Source organism: Molothrus ater, chromosome Z, assembly GCF_012460135.2.
Source record: "Molothrus ater isolate BHLD 08-10-18 breed brown headed cowbird chromosome Z, BPBGC_Mater_1.1, whole genome shotgun sequence".
NCBI classification, from domain to species: domain Eukaryota; kingdom Metazoa; phylum Chordata; class Aves; order Passeriformes; family Icteridae; genus Molothrus; species Molothrus ater.
The window spans coordinates 68,430,697-68,451,688 of NC_050511.2; the positions used below are offsets into that span (position 1 = coordinate 68,430,697).

The 20,992-nt window shown below is 41.4% G+C and overlaps 1 protein-coding gene across 1 annotated transcript; it reads left to right on the plus strand.

Annotated features, from left to right (window-relative positions):
• Positions 1-970: 970 nt before the first annotated feature.
• On the plus strand, positions 971-20,300 carry TMEM167A (transmembrane protein 167A). The gene is made up of 4 exons (XM_036402999.2): positions 971-1,007; positions 11,085-11,194; positions 15,909-15,943; positions 19,135-20,300. Exons 1-4 carry the CDS (start codon positions 1,005-1,007, stop codon positions 19,203-19,205), a joined length of 219 nt encoding a protein of 72 aa, XP_036258892.1. The 5' UTR covers positions 971-1,004; the 3' UTR covers positions 19,206-20,300.
• The last annotated feature ends 692 nt before the right edge of the window (positions 20,301-20,992 follow it).

Consider the following 20,992-nt stretch of genomic DNA (forward strand, 5'->3'; position numbering starts at 1 on the left):
TTTTATGTTATTAAGGCTTCAGTAGCCATTGGCTCACACTTCAGGGACGCGAGGGCGAAGCAACAGCGCCGGGAGCCGAGTAACAATGAACCGAAAAAAAGCCACCTAAAAAACACGCCAAAAGAACCAATTGTTGCGGGGGTTTTTGTATGTTTCTGTTTGTTTGTGGGGGCTTTTCTCGGTTTTGGCTTCTTTCCGATTTTTTGTTGTTGTTTTGGTTTTTTGGTTCTGTTTTTTTGGGTTTTTTTATTTTTGCGTCTCACTAAAGACACGCGGCCCCCATGGTGCAGGGTCAGTGCAGGGGTGACCCCGGTGATCCTGGTTGTCCCGATTGTCCCCAAACCGGGACAGGAACGAGTCCCCCCGGTCCCCTCAGTGCCGGTGCGGGGCCACTCAAGGATTGATCCCGGTGATCCCGGCTGTCCCCACAGCGGGACACGGTCGGGACTCCCCTCGTTCCCCTCAGTCCCTGTGAGGCGCCACTGAAGGGCTGATCCCGCTGATAGCGGTGATCCCGGTTATCCCGGCTGCCCTCACACCGGAACACGAGCCCCCCGCCGCTCCCCTCAGTGCCGGTGCGGGGTCAGTGCAGGGCTGATCCCGGCTATATCGGTTATCCCCACACCGGAACACGAGGCCCCGCCGTTCCCCTCAGTCCCAGAGAGGCGTCACTGAAGGGCTCATCCCGGCTATCCCGGTTATCCCCACACCGGGACACGGCCCCTCCCCGCCGCGCTCCCTTGAGTCCCGCCCGTGCCAGCGCGCGCGGGGCGGGCCGCCCGACCTACCTCCCGCGCCGCCACTTCCGCCTGCGCCGCGCCGGCCAATCCGCGCCGCGTCCGCCCCTCCGTCCCGCCCCGCGCCGGCAGAGCCGACCAATCCCGACGCCCCGCGGCGCCGCCAGCCAATGGCGGCCGTGCCCGCGCCCCCGCGCGTTGAGGGCGCTCGGTGCGCGCTTCCGCCCGTGGCGGCGGCCGGAAGGTGATGTGGCGGAGCGCGGCGCGATGGTAAGCGCGGGGCCCGCCCGGCCCTGCCGCGCCGGGACCGGGCCCTCCCCGCTCCCCTGCCTCTCCGCGGCCCGGCACCGTCCCCAGCGGCGCCTCCTGGCCCGGCTGGCGCCCACAGAGGTCGCTCACGCCATAAGCCGCGGGCCGCGGGAGCGGAGCCGCCTCAGGGCTTTGATGGGAGTAGCGCGGGGCGGGTTTGCATCGGGGGTTTGGTGGCAGGAAAAAAAACCCGTTTTTTGGCTGTGCGGGGAATCAGCAGCCGGTGCGAGGTCGGTCAGGGGCTGTGCGTGTCTCTCACGGCTTCTTGACGTCATTTCTGCTCTGCGTGGCGTCATGGTGGTGTTGGGTGACGTCATCCTCAGAGCAGTGCGCTGAGCCGCGTCATTGGCTGCTTTTCAGGGGTGTTATCAGAGGCCCAGGTCCATTTACTCGTGGAAACTGGATTATATCTAAAACCACATCTTATATATATACCTGTGTGTAGATATATAAATTATATATATATGTATGCGCATATATAAATTATATATATGTATGTGTATATATAAGTTATATATATATGTATATATAAAAATTATGTATGTATACATATGCATTACCTTTTTCTTGTCTTTTTAGAAGTTCATCCGTTCACGACATGTGTAATTGTTAAGAATATAGACGTATATGTGATATAACTTACCATATAAATACGTAGTTTTAAGGGATTTTTATAGTTTTGCAAATGTATAAAAGACAGGTAAGTACATCTGGAATAGGATATCTATGCCTATATATGAGTTTATTATGTGTATTACCAATATATGTGGATATAAAGGTACTTACATCTATATTTATGGCTGTATGCAAATACATAATTGAACATTTTAATAATTATGTATTATATATTATCAATGTACCTTTTAATATAAACCAAACACATAAAGAGTGCTGTTAGATATATATATGTGTATATATATATATGCATATATATATCAATAAATATACATGTATAATATATGTGTATAAATATATACATTCTTTATCTAGAGTTGGTCTAGAGGCAAATGGGTGGTTTTATTTTTTTTTCTTTTTTTGTTTCCTCCCCATTTTTCCAGTCTCTGCACAGGTAACAAAAAGTAAGTGTTCACATTTCTGTCACAGTTAACTGCTGAGCAGTGAAATGCTTTTTTCTTAGTCAAGGTTTGTACATTAAATATTTATATATAATATATAATAAATATATATATCTGCAGAGCAGATACATGAACTTAAAATTAAAAGGAAAATCAAAGGAATAACTGAATTAACATAGGGCCTTTTCTGTACAAAGTACATGTTTGTCCATAAGTTCAGCACAGAGTTTTTTTTAAGATGGGAATTTTTAGATTTTTCTAATCACCAGGACATGGTTTGGGTTGAAAGGAACCTTTAAAGATCACCTGGTTCCCCCTTTACCATGAGCGTGGACAGATTATCCATCATTGCAGGGTTGCTGTGCAGTTTAATGGGACATTGCTGTATTTCCTGTGCATTTACAGAAAAGATCAATAGCACTTGAAGTTCCTTATGGCTCAGTTCAGAAAAGGGTTCCCAGGCTCCACATCTTGTCACCAGCAAGAAATTGCTGGGAGTTGCTCACCTGAGCATTCCTTGGCAGATCTTTCAGAGGAACCTGCTCCAGTCTGGGGCTCCAAGCAGAAAACAGAGGAGATTTTTTCATTATGAAAGGCATAAATTATCTCAGGAGATCTAAAACCCACGTGCAGAGAGCAGGAGGCCTCTAATCAGTGCCATGGAAAGGTGAATGTAGAGAATTACAGCAGCACCTCGCTCTTTCTTGTTGTATTTAAAAGGGTTTGAGGTGATAGAAAAAGGCAAGAGACCTTGGTGGGACATTGGTGCTGCTGCTCAGTGTAATGATTAAATACAGCTAATTATTTAATATTATATCACTATGTCATTTATATTTTATGTGTTTTCTTAGTGATATGTAAAAAATATGTAACAGTAACTTCAAAAGAAAGGTAATGTTTAAATCTAAGAAGATTATGGCAAATGTATGAGATTCTTTCAGGATTATCTTCTCCACTTGTCCCTTTTCCTTTCTCCATGTGTCTCAAGGATCCTGAAGCAGGAAGCTCTTGTAAGGATGGTTTGCTTATGATTTAATGTTGAAAATAAGTTTTCTTCAGCCTTACTGTGATGTTTGAATTTCTTCAAGAGAGCAGCAGCCCTCCAGGACTTTGGGTCCTCCATGATGACACTTTTGGTGTCAAGGCATTTTAGGGGAAAAAAAGGATAATTTTTGAGCTCACATTTGACTGTGAATGAGGAAACAGCTGCTGTCTGTGTGTCATGAAATGGAAGAGATTAGAGCTACATCTCCAATTTATTCTCCTTGTCCAAAGAGTAAGAGCTCCAGTTCTGGAAAGTTAGCAGCACTCTGAATATTGTATATTCCATAATATTCTGAAGCATGATTTCCAAAGGACTTTATCCCTTGGAAACTTTTCATCCCATTTTCTAGGCTTCCTTGCCACGTCCTTCCTGGCTGAGCAGATGAGAACTTGTGATGGGTGAAAGGCCAGATGCTGCCAAACAGAAAAAAAAAATTATATAGAGATATAAGTATAGATATAGATAATATAGTGTGTAAGATATAGTGTGTAAGCTGACTTCTACCATTCTTTTTTTTTTATGTGAAAGCAGAAATTCTGGGATATTTTTTTTTTCCTCTTCACTGCCAGTGGATAGGGAAAAAAACTCAGCATTTTGACTTAGAGCAAAACCCTCACTATTTTAAATTTAATCAGCTGTGGAAGCCAGTAGAAGCTTCTCAGTGGATTCCAAACTTGCTGGGGATGGAAGGGATGCACCAGGGATGCACAGCTCTCTCATTTATTTAGGAGCAGAATGTGTACTGTTTGCTGGCTTCCAGGAGTCAGTTTGTCCTGCCAGCTTTTGGGATTTTTACATCTGACAGCTTGACAGAAGTTTTCCTGGTGGGCTTGAAAAGTTTGCCACGTGCATGGAGGGAAGGAGGGAAGAAGCCAAAGGTAATGTTAAAGTTAATGAGGAACTTCTCAGCTCCTGAAGGGTGGTCTTCACTTTCCTTCATAGCAGAAATGTGAAGTTACATTGGTGATGGAGATTATTTAAAAGAAGTGCAGAAAACTTGACAAAAACGCCTTCTTCCCTGCCACCCTCTGGTTGGGGCTGATCCTGGCCCCCCCACATTACTGCACAAAAATTGATTTGGGAACTTTCCACGAGGACAAACATTTCTGTCATAGTCTTTGTTGCTCTCTTAGTGTGGTGTTTATAGAAGGAAGGGGAGTTGCTCATAGAGCCAATTGTAAAAACATTCATTAGTAAATATTATTTCAAACCAAGCTGTCGGATATAAACACACCAGAACCCAAGACACTGCTCTGAAAAAGAAGCTTTCAGGCGTCTTCAAGTACAAATTTTTGTGTTTGTCTTATTCAAAATTACAAGAATGAATCCATCCTCATTCAGATTTGCTAGCAGCTTTGTTTTTATCATGACCTAAAGGTGCACAGGTTTAAAAATATCTTCTAGGTCATATTACAGTTTTAAAGTGTCATTGTATTGTGACTTTATTTCACCTGAAGTGTTTAGTGTAGATACTTCTGTCATCTTAGAGAAGTGAAAATACATTGTAAGTGTTTTATTTCTGTGATTATTGAACTGAGGAAATTGTTCTGTCAAGGTAAGATGGTCTCTTTTTGCAAGAGTAGGATGCAGTGAGTCTGCTTTAACAGATTTACCCAAAACGACACTGGTTATGAGAAACCATTTCTTAGCTGAGTGCCATAAAGAAGCGAATGCCACAATTTAATTTTTTAGTTAGACACCACACACATTCATTGTAATAGCTGCAGCACTGAATATGTTTTCCTGCCAAAGCACAGAGCCAGGCGTTCAAACTCAACAAAAGTTTTTGATTTTCAACCGAGGGACTGTGGAAACAAGGTGGAACAGCTGTGAAAAATACTACCTGTCTTCCAGATGCTAAATATTTAAACCATGCACCTGAACCTGTGCCAAACAAGAGACTTGCAGAGGTGCTGTGGACCTGCCCAGGGCCAAGGGACATGACAGACAAACAATGGACATTGTTTCTTAACTAAGTATATTTTTTCCTGGTATTTGTTCTTCATGTTTCAAAGAGATGGTTTGACTATGAATGAACAAAAAAAAAAAATTGGTAAATAGTATACAGAGAATATTTATAGTTCTGTTTTGTAGTTTTTAGGTAAATTGGAGTATATCTTCTTTTTTGAGAAGTTAGACTTGTTCCCATGGCCATGTTCACATTCCTGTAGCACTTCTGTTCCAAACTCCTGATTTTTGCATGCTGCCTTTATTACAGTAAGGATGTCACCTGATTCGAAGTGTGCTTTACTATGACTCTTACATCTTCCATTCACACACAGAAGTTTTACTGGTTTTTTCAGTTTCAGTACTGAATTTATGGTGAACTGAACAGTGTGATGTGCAACTTCAGATGGGAGAGTCACTTTAAAAAAAGGGGTTATTTAAAATACTGCTTTTACCTAATGGGGGAAGACAGAAGAGGAAGAATATCTCTGTAAAATTTAAAACTGTACAATGTACAGAGAAGACCTGAGGGGAAAGGTATTATGAGATTTTACTGAAATATCCACCATAGTTCTTTGATTGTTTAGTAAATATGTGGACATGCACACCTTTGTGCTACAGTGACCCCAGTAAAAAGACTTCAGGAGTCACTTTGTTTTTCATAGTAAGATATTTTGGTGAAATGCTGCATCAGCCAGCTACTTTTGCAGCAAAAGTTCAGTTTTCAAAGTAGATATTGGGGCGAAGAGGGAGGAATTCAAGCAAGTGTGAAATTTCAGCATCATTGCCTGGAGGTGTCTTCTCACTGCTGGTCTGTGGATTTGAATTACAGTAAAAATCCTAAATGTGCTAAAGTCAAATGAGCTTTTTATAGGGGAGGGCAGCTGTGTCCATATGGTTAATTAAGTGTTTAATTGTTTGAGGAGATTGTTTTAAATAGATGTATTAGTCTTCAGTTGTCTGGAAGGCATACATGTTAGTTGTACTTGCCATTTAAACTTGACAATGTGCTTCTCCAGAAGATGACTGGGAAAAAATTCCCTATTTCTCTAATCAGGCCTTAGCTTACATTCCATGAATGCAAAAATACATCTTTCAGACAGAAATCTGAATGAACATTAAATATAGTACTTAAATTCTTTGGAAATGAAATACTGAGGAGAACATGCTGTAAGTCCAAGGTAAAAAGCCATATTTGTGCTGGAACAACTGCATCTGGCTGGTATTTGGATACTTATTAACACCCCTTGCTTAGTTTTGTTGTGTACTTTTGGCAATAATTGCTTCAAACTTCACTAATTTGCACTTTTTGTAATTTTTTATGATGCTAATTAGCATGCCTCTTTTACAAATGCTTGTTTTCCATTTGTTTTGATCAGATTGCATTTGGCAGCAGTGGAATAAGTAACTATTTTTTTAATAGAAAATAATACAGTTAGATGCATGTTTTAATTACTTTTTAGCAGTTGCTGTGGCTTTCAGGTTGGGAGTAGTACTATGTGATTTATATCCTATTATTTTTCTCAATATTATATTCTGAAAAATTTGATTTTACTCATGAAATAAGAGTTGCAGGGCCTAATGGAGATCCTAGATAATAAGCATTTTCTCTTTCAGCTTTGTAAGGACCTCTTCGTTAAAATTTCATAGTTTGATTTAACTTTTCTGTGATTAAATTTTTATCACCTCTTGCTTAACTAAAGTTTAACTGCAGTATGTATACTCTTGCTCACATTCCAGTATGAGAAAGGCAGCTGAATGATTGGTTATCCATATTTGATTACAGAAAACATAATTATTCATCAATTCTATTATACTGCAGAGGAAAAAAAATAAAGCCACTCCAGAAAGACTGAATATTCTGAAGCGTATTACACAGAGATTATACTTTCTTTAAAATATTCCAGTTATTTATCTGTGTTTGCCTACATAAATTGGTTGTTATAATAGTAACCACAGGGCAAAGTTTTGCAACTTGCTGGCACTACAATGGCCTCTGCTTTTATAGCACAGATGGATGAAATCATCATGGTCACGCTGCAATCAGAGATAAAATAATCATTTTGTAAATACTTTTTAAGTCTAGGGAAGGTTAAGCTTTGGTTTCAGTGCTAAGTCTGCTGGGATAAACTCTGAGAGTTTTTGTGTTAGGCTTTCTACCAACCCAAAAGGACAACAGCATGGGGTTTGTGTTCTCCTCCTGCATGTTTCATTTTCCCTGGAACCATGATATCGGGTGGTTTAATTTTAAACAAAAGTCTGTGGGACAAGGGGAGAATCAGCAGGTCCTGGGCGACACTGACAGTTCCATCAAAACCTTAGGGTGTGATTTACTGCTGTGATACCCAGGGCTTGCATCAGGAACCCAGGTGGTTTGTGAGTGTGCTGCTGCCTGCAAGGACAGGGAACAAAACCGTGTCTGAAGCAGGGAATATTGGGGTGAGATGGAGTGAGTGAAAACTGCAGAGATGGGTAAATTACAGTGTCTTGTCTATGGGTGTTGTCAGTGCAGGAAAGGCTTAGAATTAGTGCATTCCTTATGGTTATTTCTGCATATTGAGTTAAATACTCCAGCAAAGTGCCAGACCCATTGGTAACCACAACTCTGAGGTGCTGATTTTTTTCCTCTTCTTCTGCCCAAGTTTAGTAAATTTAATGCTGAGGGACAGCGTTGTCTGTGATGAGGTTTGCAGGAGCTGTGCAGTTGTTGTCATGATTCCCTGTCACAGCCACAGAGTTAACTTTTAGCTTTCAATCAACACTTAATAAAGTACATTAAACTTCAGTTTATACTCAGATGGGAGTACATTCAGACAACTCTAGCTGTACCATTTGATTTCCAACTACTGTATATTCCCCTGAGTATTTATCTTAATACAAGCCACTGCTGTTAATCCCAACACATTAAACTTGCAGGAGTACTAATTCTTTATGGTTTATTACGTGGAGTTTTTACTGAGATACATTATGATCAGGAAATAATATTGAGGTTCTTTTTAAAGGCCTGGTTTTGGGAAGGATTTAAAACAGGCTTTGGGCAAGTAGCTCTCAAAGCTCAAGTCCATAGCCTTAAATTTCCAAAGACATTGGAAAAAACTTGTCTTGTTCAAGTTCAGGTGACTTCAATACCTCATTGATGCTGCAAGTGATGTGATGCTCCACACAGGAGGGGACACAGTGGGAATGAGACAGAATGGAGCAACTGAGGTGTTCCCACTATGTCAGAAATGCAGATGTAGAAAATTTCAGCCTGTGGAATTGAAGCTTGCAGTGTCTAAAACCAGAATAAAATGCCAGTGCTGGTTCTTTTTGGCATTGCAGCATAGGTCTCATGAAGTTAGTTGTCATTTCCGCCTCATGGGGACACAGCCTAAGAGACAGCACCGGTTTCCCCATGTGCTGAGATCCCTTTGTAGTGGGAGTGAGGCTCACAGGATCTAAGCTAGTCAACACAAGTCAAAAATTGAAATTAATACATTTTCATTGGAGCAACCCAGTCTAAACAAATGAACAGCAACACATCTACGTTGTCCAAGTAGCTTGCTATGTGAATGCAGTTTTTTTAAAGGATTCTGAGCAATGTATAATTCTTGCAGCAGCTTTTAATTACATCAGTTGGAGCAGCCAGATGTAGGTTGCTGCTCTCTGTGAATTCAGCTGGGCCATGAGAATTACTTCAGATGTGAAGAGTGAAGCCGTCTAATTCAGGGATAAATTCTCATTTCCAGAAATTGTAGGCAAATTTTGGAACGCTCACATCTGCCCTTTGAAAGCGGCTGTGCGGATAAACGTGTCATTCAGAGCGCGTTTCCGTGGAAGGGCAGATGGGATTACAGCCACACATATCTGGGGAAACACGTGAAGACTCCAACAAAGAACAATTATATACGATTATATACTGCCCCAGTTGGCTGGCTGATAGCACATTTCATGAGTATACATTTACAGCCCCTGCTTGAGAGGAAGCAAGTGTGCCCTTCTGCCATTTTGCAGTGCCGGAGTGCCCGGTGCCGCCTCGGGAAGCAGCTGCAGGAATCCATGGGAACGCAGGGCCGTGAGCTGTCAGAGCAGCTGTCTGTCTGTCCCGCAGGACTGATCGAGTTAATCAGTTGATAGGCAGTATCTGGCTGTGCTGAGAGCAGCCGCTCCTGGATCCGGCCCCGCCGCGTTCCTAGACCCGCAGGAGCCAGGGGGAATTGAGACTTGCCTGGTTTCTGGAGCTGGCAGAAACTTCTGCTGAGCACAAAGGCTCCAGAGGCTGGGGGTGGCAGCGTGTTGTCCTTTGTGAAGAGCCTGTCCATTTATTTATGACATGATGTGGCAGAAGGGGTGGCTGGTTGGGCTAAAATGCTAAATTAAATATGATTTAGGAAAGGCTGTGGTGTGCGAGGAAACCAAGCAGCCTCGTGGCTGGGACAGAAGGGCTGGCTTTGGATGTGGGATCACTGTTCCCTCATCACAGAAAGGGTGGGTTTCAGGGATGCTGAAATCCCTCCTTATACAGGGTGCAGAGTCAGAGCACCTCTGATGATGCTTCTTAACAGAGTGGCCTGTTGGGCCCCATTAAGTGAAATACTGAAACCACTTTAGATAGCTAACCCCGCCTAAAGCATGTGTTCAGACTGGATCTCTGTCCATGTTCTGGAGTCCATATGATCCATGGAGACTTCTAAATAAGATAAAGTACTTTGTTCTGTTTTGCTGTTGATTTTGGTGGGTTTTGGTCACCAGGTTTTGATCTCAGTATTAGAACACTTGCGTTTGTTCCAGTGGCTTTCCTTCTACTAGAACTTGTCATTTTTCTCTCCTAATTTCCACTGAACTAGAATAGTGTGGTTTTTTATTTATAATTCTCATTAGCTAGATAGATTTGATCATCAGAGATTCAAAACATTCTAATTTTGTGACATAGGAAGAAAGCACGTGCACACCAACAGAGATGTGCCTCAGGCTGCGTGGAAATGAAGGCTCTGATGTGCCCTAAAATATGCCTGCAGAAGGAAATGCCAATGTATTATCCCTTCCTAAGTGCTAAATATTTACCTTTAATTAAATACCACTACTCAGCCAGCTGGGTTGAGCAGTACGAGCACAGGAGACAGGAGTTCATCAGAATTCCAGAACAAAGAGTGAATTTCTTGCATTTGCCTTGACATTTTATGGTTTTGTTTTGTTGGGTTTTTTTTGGAGCTCACACTAAATCAGATTTGCAAATGAGAGTGGCAGAGTGAAGGTAAAATAAAGCTTTTTGAAATAAGCAGTTACCTCTTACACCACCTGGTGCTGTTGCACCGACCACAATGTCAGTTGAGACACTTCAAGAAAAACCCCAAAACCATAAAAAAAAAAGAATAAAAGGTTAAAAGAAAAGGTTTATGGGTTGCAGTTTCTGCTTATTAGTGTTATTTCACGCTTCGGTAAATTGCCAGGTATTGCAGCAGTTTCTCAAGAATTGTCTCTTCTCACTACCACTGGGCTGATCAGTGTTTGCTGTCAACAACAGAACTTTCTTAAGGCAATTTCATCAATTTCTTCAGAATTTACCAAAGAACTAGCAGTTCTGAAAGTGTATTTACAATAAAGATGTTTTCAGTTTGCAATCAGAACGTTATTTGAAAATAAAAGTAATCAGTTATCATAGTTCAGTTGGGCTTAACTTTCTACAGATCTGTTAAATTTGGCCTGTAGCTTTTAAAAAGTGGTATATTAACAAACCTACTGCACATTTTGTGTTATGTTTTGTCTTGGCTACTGCTGGTTTCCTTGCCAGTCAGTCTTCATTCTACTTTCACTACCACCACCATATTCCATTCCACCATATTGATGGGAAGGTTTTCTGGCTCATTGTAGGTTTTATTTTTGGTGTTGTCTAAGGGGTCACCCATTTTTTCCAGAACTTCCACTTCAAGAGGAGTTCTGCACTGCAGAGATGTAATTTTTTTTTTTTTTTCCCCTGATTCTCTTCCATAGTCTGCCATCTTCAACTTCCAGAGTCTGCTGACTGTGATCCTGCTGCTCATATGTACCTGTGCCTACATCAGATCCTTGGCTCCCAGCTTACTGGACAAAAATAAATCCGGGTATGTGGCCTGATCATTTCTAACATCCACAAGCTGTGTGGGTTCAACTGCAGCCTTTCAGCATCTCCTGATGAAGTCTGTGATAATGCAGATCCTGCTTTGAAATTTTTCTCTCTTTAAAGATAAAAATCTTAATTTTGTACCTCACAACAGAGTGCAATAAGGTATTGGCAAGCGCTTAGTTGCAATTTTATTGAAAGATTTTATTAGCTTGCTAACCTTGCTAATACTGCATTATTAATCTTCTAGATTTGTAGCTTTGTTGTTAGATGCTTATTAGAGATACAGAAATGAGAGACAGAAATAAAACATTCTCCTACATGTGGCTATTGTTGTAATGATTTATTTTTGATTCCTAGGGTGGGTAAGAAACCAGCAGAAACTGGTTTTTTGCTTGTTTGCAAGATAGGTGTTTTGCAGATAGAAGTTTGAAATACAGCTTTAGCAATAATCTGTAACTGAAAGAAAACTAAAAATATTTTTTAAAATAAGCAACGAAGTCTTCTTGTGTGGTCTGTTCAAATCATGGTTTTGTGTTCTCTAAGGTGAGGGGATTTCTAGAAGAGTTTTTGAAAGCTTCTAGAAATCTTAACTTTATGTTTTTAATCATATGGGTGCTGTGATCAGCAGAACTGTGATTTGTGTGTGGTGGGTTTCAAGTAACCATTGGGCAGTTGTGACACAGAAATGTCTGGGGCTGCCCACAGAACTTCAGTAATGCTGTCACCTCGGGTTAGTGCAAAGGAGATGATATTTGTAGAAGCAGGAGGTAATTCTAGGTGGAAAAACAGACAAGCTTTTGGATAATGAGTGTTTGACTTCTCCACTTTTGCCATTAGGTCATTTCCTGTTAAATAAAATGTTCTTCTTCCCTAAGTGTCTTCCATCACTTTGGCATTTAAATTCAGAAGTGTCCAGTTTTAAATAGTGTTGTGACCAAGAACACCAAACACCTGAGTGTTTGTCTTCTGAAAACCTTCGTTGTAATTAATCTCTGGGATTGCTGTTTTATTATCCATGTTTTTTTTTAAATTTCAACAGTGTAAGATACCCAAATTACACCAGCTTTTTTTCTTTTTCTTAATTTGGAGTTCTAACAGGAAAACACTTGTGTCCTTTTATATGAGACCACGAAATTGTCACTGACAGGAGAGGTTTCTTTGGATGGAAGTGAAGTTGGAAGAAAGGATGACTTCATGAAGGACAGGGAGCGGGGGGACGAGGGGAGTTTGGGTGTCTGCTGGTGGAAGATAACACAATAGTCAATGAGGTATACACAGTAAGAAGTAAGAATGTTTATTTTACTGATTAAAATTTTAGTGCTGTTCTTGGCAAGGAGTGTTTCCTTTAATCTGGAGCTACTCTGTTTATTCTTGAGGCAAATCTGTCTGGAGTACAATAGAACTCTCTTCATAAAATGTTTCCAAGGGGTGCTGACACTGTAGAGGAGTTGGGCGTTTGATGTGTAGGTTTGTATTTATGTAAAAGTAGGACATGCCATTTTGTTTTATATATATATATGTATATTTGTGGACTACTTTGTACTGGAGAATAAAACCTTGGCCTGGAAGCAATGAAAATTGTTTCCTGTATGGTAGATTTTTACATGGAGCTCATATGGTGCTAAACGCCTTTCCCTCTCTTCTAACACAGTCCATGCTCCAGTGGAAATGTCTGGACATGTGGGATAAAACAAATTCTAGTGATATTTTAGTTTGCCACAGAGATGCTCTTACCTCATCATTCCTGCTCAAAATAAAAGGCATAAAAAAGTAGCAATAAAATACTAAAGTGACAGAAAGGAGGAATGTTGATAGTTATTCACTGTATTTCTAGGTGAGTGGTAACTTTGCTGAGGATTAAGGTCTGTTGATAATAAGTGAAGAAACATATTTCTGTCGGTTGAGAGATGCTGTTGCACAGTGATGTCACCCATCCTCATAACCCTGCATTTCCTCCCCCTCATTTCTGCCAAAGGGTGTCTTTTCTTACCGAGCCAAACAGAACCTTAAACCTCATTTTCCCTGAATGTTTCCATGTGCTCCGTCCTGAGCAACAGTGTTAAAGGCTGGGAAAGCAAGTGGAGATTTACTGCTTCATGCTAACTAGAGGAGAATGTGCACCACAATGTAATTCTCTCCTCCCTGCTAACCAGAAGGATGTGTTAGCTCGTGTGCAGCAGAGATCCCCTTTGATTTTCCATCAGCATTGCAGTGGGGATGTCTCACACTCCCCCCTGCAGTGGCACTGGGCTTCTCCTGGTGAACACATGGCATTTTACAGCACACCCAGCCTTAGCAGTCGTTGTCTAAGGTGCCACCACCTCCTTCTCAGCCTAAGAGGTTCTATTTATTTGGGTTTTTTTGTCCTCCAGGTAACCACATCCACTTTTGGCAATGAGTGCTTTTAGCATTTTAGCACCAAGAGCCAGGAATCTGCAGCAGGACGTGCACTTTTGGGCTGTGGGTGCCAGAAAGAGCAGGGATCCCAGCCAGACCCACACCTTCACCTGCATCCAAACAAGGATGGAGCAGTACATGAAGGGTGGAGAAGGAGTAGTGCAGTTACACCGAGGAGCTGCTGCAGGAGGAACTGTTTTGGAGCACAGTTACTCAAGGCAGCATCACTTCTGTAATAAGCAGGTTTTGATTTGAAGAGATTTGAAGAGGTTCTTGTGGACCTGGGATGAGCACTAATGGGAAAACCATAGGAGCAGGAGTTTTGCACAGGCTTTTCCTGCAGTGGGAGCTCCCCAGTTCTTCCAGAGGGTACATTATCAGAAGGTCCAGAATGCTCAGCAGCAGCTTGTGTGGACAAACAGAGGTGATGAGCCGTTCCAGTAGCCTCTTACAATGTCCTGGTGTCATCATGGGAAGGCTGGTCAGTCCTCATGTCAGTGACTTCAGGCTCATAAATTGTTAATTGCAGCTGTTAAAGGCAGCTGGTTTTGTACCTGGCACATCAGGTAGGAAAATTCCTGTTTTCACCAAGGGGGCTCTGTAGGGAAATGTGCAGTAGTGGCTTCACATTAGTCAAGAAATCCCTGAGAAGATGAAAAAATACCCTTGCTGAGATGGTGAGGCAAATTCAACAGACTTCCAGGCTGCCTGAAAGGGTTCATATTCTTTTTCCCATGCAAGATTCTTCAAAAGTATATGAACAGAATAGTAGTGTTTTATTTCTTTGAGCTCCTGGGCAAGATTTTGAGAGATGGCAATATGAGAAGCAGGGCTGTGGAAGTTTTCCTGTTGGTTTTGCAGCATGCAATCTGTAAATTGTAATTTTACAGAGAGCGAACAACAGTTTTGAGAACCTGAGGTGCTATCAGTGGAGCACTTCAGATTTACACATGAATGCCTTCCTACCTGCACACGTCTTCAAAAAGTGCATGAGTGTGTTCAGGTTACTTTATTGTATGACCTCTCAGCCTGGAAAAGTGTGGTGGTCTGTATGCAGGGATCATTACTTCTGCTTGTGGAGCTGCATAAAAAGCAGGGAAAAAAGAGCTTTGGCTGTACAGAAATACAGTCAAACCCAAATATGTATGTGTGTGTGTACACATTTTGCTTGAGGTAAAACTAAAATCTAAAGCACAGATGAAAATGCCTGCTCTCTGAAAATGGAAATGGAATGCTGTTCATGGTGAGCTGGTCAGCAAGGGGTACATAAGTCAAAAAGCATTTCACTTTGAGGAGTTTGAGCACCTCAGTCACTTGCTGCCACCCTTGGTCTTCACCTGCCCAGCACTGAATCTTTGACTCAGAAATAGAGGAGGCTGCTAAATGGACAGAGAGATGATGAAGTAAAGCAAGACCATAAAAGAGGACATAAAATAGAAGTAGCAGAGAAATAAAAGATATGTTGACTGCTCAAGCATGCAGGAGCAAGTGGCCCAGGCCTACCTGTCTACTTTAAATGTGTTAGAAGTAAGCAACTCTCAGAGCCCAAAAAAGGGCAAAGACAAACAATCAAACCTTTGTGGGTATGAGTTCAGAACATTATTTGTGGGGTCGTGTTTACTGCCTGCTTGATGGCAGCTCTCCAAGTGCTCCCCCACAGTGTTCTGTGCCATGTGTGAAGGAATTCTTCCTGCAGACAAGCTTTGAAGGGCTGAAATCTGCTTACACAGGACACCTCAGTGTTCTTCCCCTTCTTTTCCTCAGATCCTAAAGCAGTCCCTGCTCCTCTGGAGCTGTTGGTAGGAGATTATTTTAATTACATAGAGAAATTGTGGGTTTGGGACATCCCTCTGGGTTTTCCCTGGGTTGAATTCTGCTTTTCTCCATTGCTGTTACACTTGTGAGAGGTGAAGTCCTGGGCAAGCAACACAGGAGAGAGGTATGAGCAAGGTAAATGTTGGTAAAGGAATAAGAACGAAAAGAATTGGGAAGATTTTTTTTCTTCACAAAACTTTCTGTCTGGGATACTGTATTGTAGATAAATATGGGGTTGTGGTGAAATCTTTAGATCTGGAACACAGAACAAGTTGAATGCATTTTTGCATGCAAAAAGACCTCTGCTAGACTTAAAACTTTGCCACTTCTGTTGTTCATACTCTGTACCCTTATGTGCAGGTTATCTGCTGTTTTCTGGTGTTCAGGAGGGAATCAAGTTGACAAATTACTGTCAATTCAGATTATTTTAACATAAATATAATCATTTTACTTGGATGTATTAAACCAAGACCCTAATGAATTTATTCTTATCTTTACAGACTGTTGGGGATATTCTGGAAATGCGCCAGGATTGGTAATTGCTTTTTGTTTTTTTTTTTTTTCCTTCAAAATCCTTAAGATCAGTCCTATTTCTCCCATAATTTATTAGGATTATGTTGCCATGTAGCAATGAAAACCATACACATCCTTTGTCTTCAAAAATGCAGGTTTCAGCCTCCATAAAATAAAGGGGCAGGATATTGCTTTCTTAGATTAGCATCGTGGAAATCCTGCATCTTCTCATGTCAGTTCATGTATCTAGTGTTACATTTTCAAAAGTTTTTTTTCACTTCTTGCCACGTGAAACAACCGAGGGTGCATTTATAACACGCAAAGAAATCAATGATTTCTTATAAACTGCAGTCTGTCTGAAATTGCAATGGACTGTTTAAAAAAAACCCAGATATTTACCTTACAGTAATAAAACAACATGGAGTTCGTAATGCATTAAGGTTCTGTTGAAGCATAAATGTGGTTTTTTTCCCTTTCCCTTCTTTGCTCGGCTTCTGTGCACTTTTGAATTACACAAAGCTGTTCGTGTCAAGTGACATCTGCACACAGGCTGATCAGCTCTATCTGATTCTTGACATTTTCCCATAACATTGGTTTTATATTTATTTTAATCCTTATCCTGAATTTATTTTGAGAAGGAAATTGGAATATGCAACAGAAGTTTAGTCTTAACATTAAGGTATATCCACGATTTAGGAAAAAAAAAAAACTACTAACCCATCATCAGTGTTCAAATTGCATTGTTAATGCAGAGCAGAAGCTTTGAACTTGTAATTCTAGATCTTCCTACTTGTCACTGAACCTAAAGAAAGCCTTTACGATTCCCTTTCTACATACCCAGGCAGAACATTTTACAGGATGTCAAAAAAGCATTGACACAAAAAATTGGGTTTTGGTGAAGAGCAATTGTTAAAATGATTGCAGATATTGTCCTATTTAGATAAGAGACATTGCAGAACCAATTTTAGTTCTGTAATTGAAAGATACTGGGAAGGTGGCAGCTGTCAGAAATGAATTTTGAGCTATACCAGGGAAAACAAATGTCAAAAATTCAGCTGCATTAGGGTTTGTTTAAAGCTGAAGAGAGCACCCCACCTCACCTTGCCATCTTCTTTGTAGTTAATTAAGTGCAAAGATATTTTTTTCAATTAGCTTTTTCTTTTGCAATTTGCATCTAGAGTGGACTACTTTGACTTTCTTTTAGGCTAAGAAGTGGAAATGGGCTTTGGAGATGATTCCTGTCATTTTATGTGTGTTAGTCACAAAGGCAAGTAGAGGGTGTAGGTTTTAAAAATGAAAATGTCTGCTGGCTTCCTTTACATTTCACATCCCTGGTATGTTTAAACAACCTTTTCACATGTACATAAGATCTTAATCACCGGCAAGTGGTTACATATTTACAAAGTTGTGCAAAATAATGTTTAATCTTGCCACATGGTGATTTCTCTTTTAAGAAAATTAAGAGCAGAAAAGCATAACCCATATGAAAATTGTAATACCCTGAACCGTAGGAGTTGGACTTCCTCAAAATTTATTTTAAACAGATGTGAAACTGCAGACATTAATTCGTTCAGTTATTTGAAGTTTAATTAAATATATGCCAGATCATGACAGAATCTTGTAATGTCACTGGGCAGTCAATCCTGTGTATGGGAGGTGTCACTGCAAGTATTTTATTTTTCTTTTACTGTGGAAAGTTTGTTCCATGTGTGTTTAAAGGTCCTGCTGGTAAAAGAAAATACTTTTTTTCATAAAAATTGCACCATGCTAAACTTGGGAGCCTTGGTGGTGTTTTTTCTTTAATGTTTCTCTGAAAACTGTGTCTCTGATAAGGTGGTTTGTAAAGACAAAAGACCTCACACAGCAAAGGGAAATTGAACTTTGCTTAAAGCAAACAGCCCCAGCTCTCTCTGTATACTCCTGTGTGTGTAAAAACAGGGATCTTCTCACTTAAAAGACACATTTCAGTGTTAACACTCCCTGGCTGTTCTGTAGGCTGGAGGTCTCTCCAAGCATAATTCGGTGGAACCACGAAGAATAAAGTTTGAGTGTAAAAAATCTTGCTAATTAATGGAGAAAGTGCTCATGTAAGTAGGTACCAGTCTGATTAACATTACTGATGTTCCCCTGGTTGTGTTACAGTTTCCCACCTGAGAATATTTTTTTTTTCTTGAAGAACAAGACAAACAGACCTCTGTAAAATTCTGTCCTGGACCAAATGGGTGGGAATAGATCTCTCACGATTGCTTTTGCCACCAGATAAAAGTCTATTAATTGAGTAAACTTAACTTTTTTCCATAGTTTGCCCTGGGAAACTCTGACACCAATTTGAAAGAGTCAGAAAATAGAGGTGTCTGTGCAGCTTCTGTGATCTGCTGACCATTTTTATCATGGAAATCTGTGGACCAGACCCTCTCCACGTGCTAACAACGTTATGTCTTCTTAAAAAAGCAAAAAAAGGCATCTGGCTCTGTCTGGGCAGCTGTGAGCTCACAGCTCTGGCTGCTGCATGACACCCTGCACAGAAGATTCACACTGCAGGTGGCAGGTACCAGGAGCAGACAGCACCAGCTGCACCTCAGCTGACACACAGCAGCAGAACCAGCAAAAATGGGGTGTCCTGGGCAACTTTCCACTGCCTGCCCCCTGACTTTGGCACGAGGAGGTAGCAGCGACACAAAACTGCACCTCAGAAAAGGGGGTTTGTAGTGAGATGGAAGCCCTTACAGGGGCCAGAATCAGCCAGTGCCACCCCTGCCATGGCAGGGACACCTTCTATTGTCCCAGTGTGCAGCCTGGCCTTGGGCAGTGCCAGGGATGCAGGGACAGCCCCAGCTGCTCTGGGCACCCTGTGCCAGGGCCTGCCCACCCTGCCAGGGAACAATTCCTCATTGCCAAGATCCCAGCCAGCCCTGCTTTCCTTCAGCCTGAGGCCATTCCCCGTAATCCTGTCACTCCCTGCCATGTTTACAAGTCCCTCTCTCAAAGCAAAGAGCCCCAGCTCTGTTTTTATGTATGAAAACAACCTGTCCTACATCCTGTGAATACACAGCTGTACTTTCCTGCCTGCCTTTTCCCCAGCTAGAAATGTTGAATACCAGTTTGCACGTGCTGTGGCAGATTTACACTGGGCTAGGAGCAGGTGTGTCTGTTTAACCTGCTTAACCACACCTGAATTTTTGTTTGTTCTGGGTTCTCTTTCCCTCCTGGCAGGTGAGAGGAAGAGCCCCTACGTGGCCGTGTGCTGTGTGGTGATGGCCTTCAGCATCCTGTTCATGCAGTAGCAGCTGGAGAGTGTCCCCAGGTACCCAACAGCAGATCCTGTGTCAAGAAAGGATGGGAAGCCTCAGCAAGTCTCCTCTCACATGATGGATAACCTCTCTCCTGGTGGGCACCCCTGCAGATGGGCCAGCTTTAGTGATCATAACCCAGATGAGATGTGCTTGTTCAGCCAGGTCAGCACTGACGCTCCTGCTCTAACTCATGGAGGGGTGTCTGGTGTGTGCCTGAGCTTCGGGGGAGCTCTTTTTGTTTGTTTCTTTTTAAACACCAGTTGAAAAGGCTTGCTGTTTCTGATTCTTCAAAATTTCTTGTCCAGTAGACCTGTTGAATGAAACACTGAAATGGTAAATCAGCCACAGCAATAAGACCACCCTTTGAAGAATAAAGAGTGTTTTGACTCTAGGGGATGTTTATCAAAGTATTTTTAGTTCTTGCTGCCTAAACAATTCCTCTTGATTTGTAAGTGATGTCTCCACTCTCATCCTAAAACTATGACCTCTGACCTAAGTTATACTCAGCTATTTGTTTCTAAACTTGTAATTTCTCAAATAAACTCTCAATATTTCTGTTGTTAAGATGTGAAATAAAGGCAGGGACCATGATTGTAGTGATGTCTGATTTTAGCTGCTGAGAAGGCAGAGATGGGGGATCTGAGACACCTGGATTGTTCTCTGTAAAAAAACACATGTACTCATTTTTAGAGTTCCAGAATGTTGAGAAAAGGATTGAAAAGGCTCTGCTGCTGCCGTTGCATGCATGGAAAGATTTATCAATTATCAGAATGAACAGTCAGCTGCAGATAAGGAAGTTAGCATGTCATAGTATAAAGGTCGAAGCAACTAAATTACGCTCACCAGTAGCAAAGATTAGATTACTTTTAATGATACCTCCCATTAGCACTTGATTCTTAGTTTTGCACACTTTCAGTGATCTAGTGACTTCTTCAATGATGCCTGACAGGTGTGTGTTATATCAGACACCTGTGTGACTTCATACTGGTTGAATTTGGGAGAGTTGTGTGTTTGCAGTATTTGTTGTTCTGGAAAGGCTTGTGATCAGAAGGAACAAAGCTTAAAAGTAAAACACACTTAAAGGTATGTTAACTGTTGTCATTCTTGTTTGAAAACCTTATTTTCATCAATCCGAATTATACTGCAACTAGGAAAAAAAAAGTGATTTTGAGTTATGACCTTTGCGTTGTCTCACATGTACCCGCGAATCTAAATCACCATCAAAGTAGCCATCCAAACTTTTCTATTCTGGGCTCAGGAAAGATAGATTTCTCCAGTTTGGGCCAAATAAATACCCCTGGCAGTGCAGAGCTGTAGGACTGTAACCAGGCTGTGCACACACAGAAGCCTGGGACTGGGCAGGGGATGTGGGGAGTGCAAAATCTGCCCTGTAACTTTAAATGTGGATGCTGCTCCAAACAAGGCATCAAAGCAACTCAGGTTTGGATGTCCAAGGAGCTGTTCCTCAGCAGCAAGGAGGGAGATTCCTAAAAAGTCTTGGGTTTTGACTGTTCAAAACATGCAGAGAATCATCTGGTAACTTTTTATGTTGAGTACTTATATTTCAATTATTACTGCTTTTAATAAATAATGGCATTTTTATGATATTCACACATTTCCTAGTCATCCAAGATGTTCTAATTACCAGATGAAATTCTTAATAATCCCTGGGGTTTAGCTGCAGATAGGAATACCAGTGAAAGAACCCAATGAAATTTTTTGTTCTGAGTGTCTGAAATTATTAATATGGAGGAACTATGTTGCAGAAACCTTCTCTG